Here is a 10,860-nt window from a genome sequence, read left to right on the forward strand (position 1 = left end):
GAATGACGAAGTGGAAAACTGGACTACTTAGCCTGGTATGTCATTTCCTTACACAAGGCCTCCTATTGAGTAGACTTGACAGATAAGCTTTTGTGGGTGCAGTCTCATCTCCCTTTCTCAAAATTTCTGGCTGATAAGCCTGGACTGGACAGCATTACAGCCTACCTATTGCGGTCTTTTTAATGTCAAAGTAAAATTTGTAATTAATTTATGAATTTGATCAAAAAGTTTTCAAATGATAAAAATAGACCTTCAAAAGTAGATACAACAACCTAATTTTGCCTACGTATGACTTTACATGTAATGTATGTCTGGATAATACGCAAACCAACAATAAACTTGATCTTGAAAACGGAAAGTTGATCAATAGAGGGAAGCGAGTGATGCTGGAATTGTTTCTTCCACGATGTATCACACACTGAATAAGTTTCTTGGGCAATGACATGGTATTTAAAAAATTGTTTGTAGTGAATGAGATGCAAAAAAGTTACACGTTAACAAGAACTTTTGTGAGTGTGCAGGGACTAAGATAATACAAGTAAGGAAGACATTACATGAAAGCAGTGTTAGGTCATCGTAGAGGGCAGCAGACACCACTGCCACAACAGCCGGCCATATGCCACACACTTTCCCTGTCCCATTCTCACCGCTGATGGCTCTCTTTCTCTGATCCCTCTGAGGTGAGAATGGGACAAGGTTGGAGGTAGTCCACAGGGGACAGAGAGCGTGTGATTGATTGATTGATTGATTGATTGATTGGTTTGATTGATCGAACGAGCTAGCTATTGATTGATTATTTGGTCGAATGATTAATTGATTTAATTATTGATTTGTATGATGAAATAAAACATATTTTTGTGTGATATTTATTAATTGACTGATGGATTTTTGTGGTGATATAAAACTTCTTTTCCTGGCTAGTTTTCTCTTTCACCTATATCTATATGTAAGTCTCCCTTTACTTATTTAATAAAGACATATTGTATATTCCTCTCCTCTTATCTAACGTACGATGTTCACGTCGTATAGCTATGTGTGTGTGTGTGTGTGTGTGTGTGTGTGTGTGTGTGTGTGTGTAATGCTTTCGAGAGAAGGAAAACATTTTTGTTTAGATAAATATTGCCATAGATCTGTTCTTTGTATTTTTTCTAATATGTTTACATATTGTACGTAAGTTTATAGATTTTCTGTCTGTCTGTCTGTCTGTTTGTTTGTTTGTTTGTTTGTTTATTAATTTGTTTTGCAAAAGGGTGACTTAGAAGTCCGAAAGGGGCTTGGCTGATGTATATCTTTCGTATATTTATTGGAATTTATTTTAAAATCTGCATGTCACTATAATAAACTCAACTATACTGTACTATCTAAATTGAAACACCCTAAAAGGAGACTTGAAGTGCGAGTGATGAAGATTGTGTGGACAGATTGTTCCAAATTGAAGGAACAGTGTAAGAAATGGAACGCCCACTCAGTGAGTAGTAAAACGTACGTAACTTTTTATTTTACAAAATGTAAATGACAAAAAATGCACACAAGTTTAAGACCATGTATATTTTGTGTGAGTATTTTTCACACTAAAATCTGTAAAGTGTGTGCTATATAAAGTTAAAGTATCTTTATTTCAGACAATAACACGGCACCTGTACCAAACTAACCATGCTACATCAGTGAATGCCGCCATCTCACAAACCATCGATATGTAACCATATGGCATGTACCCGTTATGGCTGGCAGTTAATGTTAAGGGTACTACGCAAAATTCACTGACCGGAAATAAGGTATTCACACAATCTGACTCAAACAGCGCTGTGGCCTCGCAAGTATTTGACGGACCAACTGGTCACGGTCAGATCATGAAAATTTTGGTCAACTGTGCCTGAACAGATGAACTTGAACCCGAACTGGAGGATACAGTACAGTTCAGGCGAGTTTAATTTAGAGAAAGGACAGCGTTATTATTATGGTAGATAAATCTAATAATATTTATGTTATTAAAGTCTACAGAACAAAAATGTTAATATCTGAAAATGGTGGTTTGCGCCGACATAGCGTTATTTTATTTTGTTTATTAAATGGAAAGATTTCTTTTACTTACTGTCTTTCTTTCTTTCTTTCTTTCTCTCTCTCTCTCTTTGTCGGTTGGTTGGTTTGTTGTTCTTTGGAGGAGGGGGGGGGGGCACAGTCTATGTTGAATAAACGAGACATTGTACACGAACGTATACGTATGTCGAATGTCGAGAAACTCAAAACTATTGTACCAGCTAAAATATCACGGTAATAATTTGTTTGTGTGGCATATTGCGAGCGTCCTCGTGTCAATGACAGTTTGATGGTTGTTTATTTTTGTAAGTATCTTTGGAGAAACACTACGTGTGATTTACTTCCATGGGAATTTACATAATATATGTCGGTGGAAATTAACCTGCTCTTTATCCAATCTCCTTTATATCGATGTACAAGAAAATCAAACAATGTCACTGCTCCTCTTTTTAAACCTGCTCTAACTGCAACTGCAACATATTTTCTATCAAATAACCAAAGATATATTCACTATAAATGGGCAATTACTTATTAAAAAAAGACATCGTATCTGTTAATTAGTGGTCAATATTATGGGTAGTGTAGTGACAACTTTAAATCTTGAGTGAAAGCTTGGTTTTGAATGTGTCACCATGTTAAAACATTTTTCAATCAGACGACCACAATATATTCACTGGAAATTGTTAAAAATAGAATAACAATAATGAGACATTGAATATGTTAATAAGAGGTCGATATTAAGCAGATACACTTGATTGAAAAAACAACAACCTAGCTTTTCAAATCATTACTTTATATTACATGGCACCTTGTAGGGAAGTACTTTTTTTTAAAAAGGAAAGTTAACAAATACAAAGGCCCTTTTCGAGTTCCTGTGGTCATTTATACCACGACAGTGACTGGATTCAATTAAAGGTACCATAATGGATAACAGCAACGAGACGAGTAATTGTAATTCACAAATTTTTACCATATATGACTATCGGAAACAGATATTTTGAAATACTATCAATTAGGTGTCAACTGATCGTTTTGGTATGTGAATATAAACATTATAACTATAGCATCTTGACGAATACTCAACACTTTTACGCAATGCATGATAGTATTGAACAGTTGATGTAGAAATACTGTCAATGAGGCCTTAACTGGCATCTTTATTTCCTACCAGGCAGGTATTCAGTTCAGACCACAAAATGTCAAATTATCCATGAGATGATTCATTGTATCCGTCATTACGACTAATCTCTGTCAACTGTACTGTATCAGAGTCTAAGACATCGGTACCATTCACAATTGGCTGTTATTATTATTATAATAATAATAATGTTGGTTCTTACATAGCGCTTTCCCACCCAGTCTTGGTGCTCAAAGCGCTTTACAATTATTACTACACAACAACGGCCCTTTATACTTCCTCAACTCTCTGTCAAGCATACAACCCATTGCAGCCTTTACAAGCACATAGGATTAAAGCATTCACATCGCAACCTCTATCCTACCAGGTCCCCAATTATACAGCTGGGTTGACTAAGGCACAGTTATGGTTCAAAACTTGCCCAAGGACTTCAGAAACAAACGGCATTGATGGGCTCGAACCTGCAACCTGTTGATACCAAGCTGCCCATTCTAACCATTTGCCAATCATGACCCCATGTATCAAGGTAAGACTCTAAGACCTCGGTATGTATTATATCAATGTAAAACTCTATAAGACCTATAGGTACCATTCACAAACTTGATATATAGGATCACCAGCAAATAGTCTTCGGCCATCTGTCGCTGTCTTATTTTTGGCAATTTCGTCATATTATCCAAATTTAGAAAACATAAGGGCAAAAGGAAACATGTTCAGTATTCAGATTGATGCTATTAGTACTCTGTCATTGAGTGAGACCGGTGTAAGCCAGCTGTGTATGTATATATACTCTATAGCTTTATTCACAGTATTGATACTGGAATTAGAAAACCAGCTGCAAGGTATGTCTTTAGAAATTATCATTTTTACACAAAATGTTCATAGTTTTCACACAGTTAAATATAGAGAAGAAGATATCTATAGATATCGGCCAGCCGACTGTAAAAATAATTATCACCTAACAGCAACAGTACATAAGGCGCTAAATGAATTATACCAGGAAATTCGAAACAAAAACCTTAAACACATTACAAATATAATATAGACATTGATTGCATGTATATTCTTAAATAACTAAATCTAATGTCTCTATATTCTTGCTCTGAATAACTGTTATACTATGCCATGTGGTAGATGTTAGTTATTTCAATGTAATGACACGTATATGGCTATTTTCGCAAATAATACAATTGCGGTTGAAAAGACTCCATTAATTTCCATGAACGTTTATTTCTAGAATTATTGGATTAATATGGCCGATGATAAACGACAACTTATAAATGGTGCCTCTAAACTTGAGAAACAACCAAATGGTATAGAGAAATATGGCCATGAAGAAACATGTTGGCAATCAAGTCAACGCTGTCTGCAATCAGCTTATGGTGTTGCATTAGGACTTCTTTCTGGTCTGTCATTCGCCTCATGTTCAATATTTATTCATCTTATTGGACATGATGTTGCTGCTCTCCAGATTAATTTCATCAGTGTTTTCGCCATTGGTGTGCTAGTTGTACCGGTTATGTTATTCAAACGCGTCCGAATAAAATTGGATAGTGTGAAAGACGTGTTGTTGATCATCGGTAAAGGTGTCGGCTACACTGTTGGAATGCTCGGGGATGTAGTGGCACTGACATTAGTATCACCTGGAAACGTTACGGCAATAACGAATGGCCTCCTTCCTGTGTTCACCGCGGTGTTTGCATGCATTTTCATTAAAGAGATGCTGCGACCACTTGATGGCGTAACAATTGTTTTAAATGTTAGTGGTGTTCTCATGATTACTCAACCGTCATTCTTGTTCGGTGACGGTAGCGATGCGGAGTACAGTGACGACGATGACGATGACAGAAAAGACACGTTACTAGGTAACATCATGGCTGCTATCAGTGCTGTTGGGTTTGGAGCGGCGTATGTAGTCGCACGAGGACTTGGTGAGAGAGTACATGTATTAACATCACTGTTCTATGATGCTATTATTGCATCCGTAATATCAGTAACTGTGTTGTATGCAATTGAAGAACCAGATTGGGACATGGAAAAACATATAATGGCTAAATTCGTCGGTGTTGCTGTTTCCACAGCTTTTGCACAGTGGGCATCCTATCGATGTCTTCAGCTGCAATCAGCCGCGGTTTCTGCACTTTTATTTAACATCGAAGTGGTATCTGCCTACTTCTTGGAATACTTTGTTGTTCATGGAACCCCAACTAGCTGGGAAATTGCTGGTGCAGCTTTAGTCCTTTTCAGTTCAGGCTTAGTTGCCGTTGTCACTTGGTGGTTGAATTTGCAGCAAAGAAAGAAGGAAGACGCAGAAGGCTACCAAGAATTACAATAACAAATCGGAAGATTCGCCCAAAAGAGTTTGACTGAGAGGAATGGGATGGATGATGAACACTAGAAAGTAGATATCAAAAGTTGACAAGGACGGGTGAATTGTTTAAAACTGTACTCGTTGTAACTGGAATAGATTTTGAAACTGTTTTGTTAGATACAACGGTTTACTAGTAATATCGAACAACATGAATCGTAAATATATTTGACAATGTGCAACTGTATATATAGTATGATACAATAAATCCGGTCAAAATGATCTATGGGTCTACACACTAAAATCGGCACACCCAACACGACCATGTTGTAAACCTGTTACACTATACTAATTAATTAATTAATTAATTAATTAATTATGCATAAAATCAACTTCTAGCTGAGATGTGCAATGTCTAGCGATTGATAGTTTGACAATTTCAATTAGCTATATTGTTGGTTATCAGATCGAAATAAATTCTACTCCAGTTACAGCTAGTGTATCTTTGTTAAATAATACGAATAATTATAATCTATCAAATTATTCACAACACTGTAGGTTAGATTTCCTATCAAATATTATACTCTTATTGTTCAAAAACGTGTTCTACTGATTAACTCAGAACTTTGTACGGGACAACTAGCTTCCATTCCCTAAAACAGTAGTCGTTTAGAAATCTTTGTCTTCGTTTCATACATCTATTTTTGCAAGAATCTCATATACATAGACTTGGGTTCAACTGCCCAGGGACTCTTCAATTTATAAGATACATGCACCGCCATAGTGTACATACATGTAAGACTGTACATAAAAGTACACCATACTCGCAACAGTGCCGGGAAACAATGGTGTGCAGTACCTCTTTATAACATTCATAATAAATGTGTTTCTACCGAGTCTGTTAGCGCCAACTTCACTTACAAATAATACAAACAAATTAGGGAGATATTGCGTTATTAAAAACGTTTACATGTAAAATGGACTGCAACTTATGTCATATTAAAGAGCTTACAACGTGTTTTTTACGAAGGAGTCTTTGATGTATCGGCATAACACAAACACTGTTAAGTGAGGGCAACCTGCATCGGGAGTATGTGACCAGCCTTTAATTTTTTTATTAGCAATTGGTATCTCTATTCAGATTACTGCAACTTAGCATCAATAGTTAAAACTGCAGCTTGACGAGGGGTCAACATTTACTATAAGGTCACATGAAAGGTCACTATTGACTAGGGGTCAATATTGGAATAGCTAATTTACATATCAGTAAATTTAACCACTGGCGTTCCCCAGGCGTCTACGCAATATGTTCATTTGAAATGGAATATTTTGAGACATTTATTGGTAGTAATAAGAACAGAGTTGACATCCCAGGGTATGCAATCTGAATCTAGTGAATTATAATACATTATGCTTCAGAATATCATGACAGTTTTGAATTTAAGTACATGATAGCGAACGAGTTTCACACATTGAATGGTAAAGGTATTCTTACTTCAATGTCAGATGATTACAAAAGGCATTATAATGGGGAACATACCAAACTCTGTGCTTGTCTGCTTGTATTAGTGTAACTATGTATGTTCTATGATCTTTGGCATAAAACTTTGTGAAAGAATAAATTACTCCATTTGATGTGCGTTTATTTTCATTCATTCATTCATTCATTTATTTATTTATCATTAAAATCTAACACCAATAAGAGAGTCCTGAGTAATTTTCTCTGGGGTGACGTCATATACTGAACTTGTAGTATCAGTAACTGTAACTATTTTGTAGTATCAGTGACTGTAACTATTTTGTAGTATCAATGACTGTAACTATTTTTGCTACTGTGTCCCACCACCTTGATGTTACTGAAGGTGCTTGTGTGAAACAACATAGATCGTACCTGTGCGTGTTTGTAACGAAATAAATTGCGAAGATAAAAATAACATGTGTTAAACGTTTGTTATTGTATGTACAGGAAGTGGTATATAAAGAAAGTTGGTAAAGATGGGTACTTACATGGAATCACAAGTGAAGACAACAATAATCAAAGTATTAATACATGGTCACCGATATTTCAATACAGACTGGACATGATGAAGCGATTCACCAAAGTGGGTTACTTTTTCATGAAAGAGTCCTAAATAGGCCCACTTTCCGTCTTAACGTTCCCTTAAAGCGTGGTGGTTTTTTTATTTGTATATTAAGGTGGTCGTGATCTGAGTGATGACATACGTAGTGCCACCGATGACACAACAGTCCATATAAATTGGTCTGTATACACTGCCACCAACGACAGAACAGTCCATATAAATTGGTCTGTATACACTGCCACCAACGACATAGTCTCGCTCCCAGACTCGTGGGTATCGTAATCTTTGTAGAGAGGGACTAGTCCCCGGGACTAAAGTCCCTCACTTCGCCTTATAAAGCTAAGGGACGATAGTCACGAGTCTGGCAGCGAGACTACCAACGACAGAAGAGGCCAAATACATTGGTCTGTATACAGTGTTGTCTGTAAGGTACGCCGTGACGGGGCGCCCTCAAACATCAGGCAACCCCTAACAGAGGAGGCCGATGAGGGCGAAACGTCACGACGTATCCTACAGACAACACTGTATACCAACGACAGAAGTCCATAGACATTGATCTGTATAGTGCCACTAATGACTGAACAGTCCTTAAACCACTTCACATGTGTAAACCCTTTGTTTCACGAGTACGTTATTTACACGATTGCATCGACTTTGTGTAGTATATTAGTATTATTACACTGGACAATACGATGCACTATCAAAACAAAGATCTACAATAGAAAAATGATTGCATAACGCACGGAATGTGACATATGTTAGTTTGGTTTTAAGTATTATGTCTCAAATATAAATGCAAATACGTGTAGCATTAGTTTTCGTTTTTACCTTTTATTTGTCATTTTTGAACTTTTTATTCTTCCGGAGTGTGCACTGAAAACCAGCTTTAATGCAAACTCAGGAACAATAAGCTCATAAATGAGAATTCAAAAATAAAAAGGAACGGTACAATTATTGTAATTAATATCAAACTGTACACTTGTTAATTCAAAAGTAGATCCGGGTCATTTTGCAGGTCGAATAACTTTAACGCCAAAGTTATTAATCGACTTGTCAATCACACGATGGTTGTATACTAAAACATAAGGGTGAGAATAGCGGAATTGATGTATCTAACTTGCTGATAATTTTATTAGGTTTTGACGATTTGAGAAGTTGATAAATGAAGAGAACATTCTATCAGATAAAATGCGAGTGCGATACTGGTTTTATATATAGTACCACACTTGCACTGATTGTTCATGAAATGACGCAAAATGTCCTGTTAGTAAGATCATCGCTAGTCTGGATGACCAGACTATGGTTTAACCACAACACAAGGTATAAATCGTAACGATACTGTATAGGAACTAAACTAGATCATCACTAACTATCAGACTGACATAGCAGAGGGGCGATTGCTGTAGTGAGAGTTCAATGATTAGTGAAATCACATAGGATGTTGAGACACGCAGAGCTGATTTCGGGTCTTGTGGACTAAAACAAACATTTTACAAGGTGTAAACATTTAGAGGTCAAAAACGAATTTTACTCACCAGTCTGTCACGAGTCCCGAAATCGTGAAGAAGCCAAACTAGATTAAAATCTTCCCAAACGGCGAAACATGACTAGTCTTGTAGAAAGACATGTGAAGGTACTGAACAGTACCAACCGACGACATGTGCCTTTCATTAAAACTAAAACTCTCAGTGACAAAATTGACGGAAACACGTGTTCCTCAAGTGCAATGTGGTTAAAATGAATTGGCCAATCACTGGCCTGTTGCACGTAATGACTTGCTCGTCTGTGAACACATCCTCAAACCCGATTGGCCAATTTGTGACCACACGCAGGTGTTTTTGCTGTCCATCCATCCAGAAGAATATTCTTCCAAACACTTATAGATGTGTGAAGATTTAGCTTTTTTATGGTGTTTTCAGCTGCTTTTAACGATTTTTGGCCGAGAAATGCTATCTTTAATAACGAGTTTTGAAACATGTGATTGCTGCTCGGCTGCGCTACACACTCGGTTGGTACAATATCTGCACTATAGCCCGACTTCATTTAACCATTACAATACATTGACCTGTATATCGTGCCACTAAAACACGAAATTGTTGATAAACATGTACAGCAGTCCATAGATAGTGTCATCACAGAATAGTCGATATACATCAGATTCGAATTCCTCAATATGAATTTGACACTCTTCTACAATACATCTTGCTGACCTTGGCATCATATGATGGTCATATACAAGATAATCTTTTTCCTTTTGTCTCTGACTTTTTGTCTGTATTTCAGGGATTTTGTGTACGCCTTCTTTAATATTTATTTATTTCATTACTTATTTTGTTTATTTTTGATACGTAAAATCGATTCTTCTCAGAGGGCAAGACTTTAATAAATTTATTACATGGGTAGAACAGTGACACATTGGTCTGTATATAGAGGCACCAATGACAGAACAGGCATCATACAATACATCATTCTACAATACATTGTTGTGTATTCCTTTATTTTCACCACGATGTAAATATTAATGTACAGTACATACACAAGAGAGATACACTACAAAATTCGAACTGAGTTACAGACTGTAATGCGAAGTCTAGTCCTGCCTCGTGAATAAATATGATCTCAATATAGTGATTTAAATGAAAAACAAAATATTCAATCAAATATGTCTAAAAACATAATTTGTACACAACTCAACTATTCATACTGATCATATAAATGATACATGCATATTTAATAAAATGATGTGAAAGAAAAATTACAACTTCAGGTATCGGAACAATATTGGAACAATTATCTTATGAAAGGAACCAATGTTTTTTACAGCTGCACCTGGATTTTCTTTTAAATTGTTTTGTTGAATTGAATGACTTAATTATAACATGGTAGACGCTGAACATGAGTGAATCACCTGTACTGTGGGTAAATGTATGTATAGCTGTAGACATAATATGGTACAAGAAATACAATCCAATGAAACTCATGCAATTTAACTTGTATTGTGCTATTTGTGGATCTCAAATTTACATATAAAATGTCTAATTATCGGTATTTTAACGATTTCCAGTGAATATATTGTTGGTGATCTGATAGAAAATATACCATGCCAGTTAAAGCTATTGCTGGATTTCGGTCTGCTGGTAAGGAATTCCAGAGTACAGAACCATAAGAACTTAACAGTGTTGAGTTTCTTAATTTCGTGTTATATATATATGTCAAAAAAGAGGTAAATCATTCCACAATGTTCTAACAAAAGACATATACAGTGAACATAAATGTTGAAGTAACCCATACTCTTT

The 10,860-nt window shown here is 36.1% G+C and overlaps 1 protein-coding gene across 1 annotated transcript; it reads left to right on the forward strand.

Annotated features, from left to right (window-relative positions):
• The first annotated feature begins 4,427 nt into the window (after nt 1-4,427).
• Nucleotides 4,428-5,510, forward strand: LOC144439427 (solute carrier family 35 member G1-like). Its single transcript, XM_078128715.1, has one exon. It carries the CDS (start codon nt 4,428-4,430, stop codon nt 5,508-5,510), a length of 1,083 nt encoding a protein of 360 aa, XP_077984841.1.
• Nucleotides 5,511-10,860: the final 5,350 nt, after the last annotated feature.

Source organism: Glandiceps talaboti, chromosome 8 (genome assembly GCF_964340395.1).
Source record: "Glandiceps talaboti chromosome 8, keGlaTala1.1, whole genome shotgun sequence".
Taxonomy (NCBI): Eukaryota; Metazoa; Hemichordata; class Enteropneusta; family Spengelidae; genus Glandiceps; species Glandiceps talaboti.

Bases quoted from the DNA above. Each gene is read 5' to 3' on its own strand.
- LOC144439427 (XM_078128715.1), top strand. From the start codon at position 4,428: ATGGCCGATGATAAACGACAACTTATAAATGGTGCCTCTAAACTTGAG.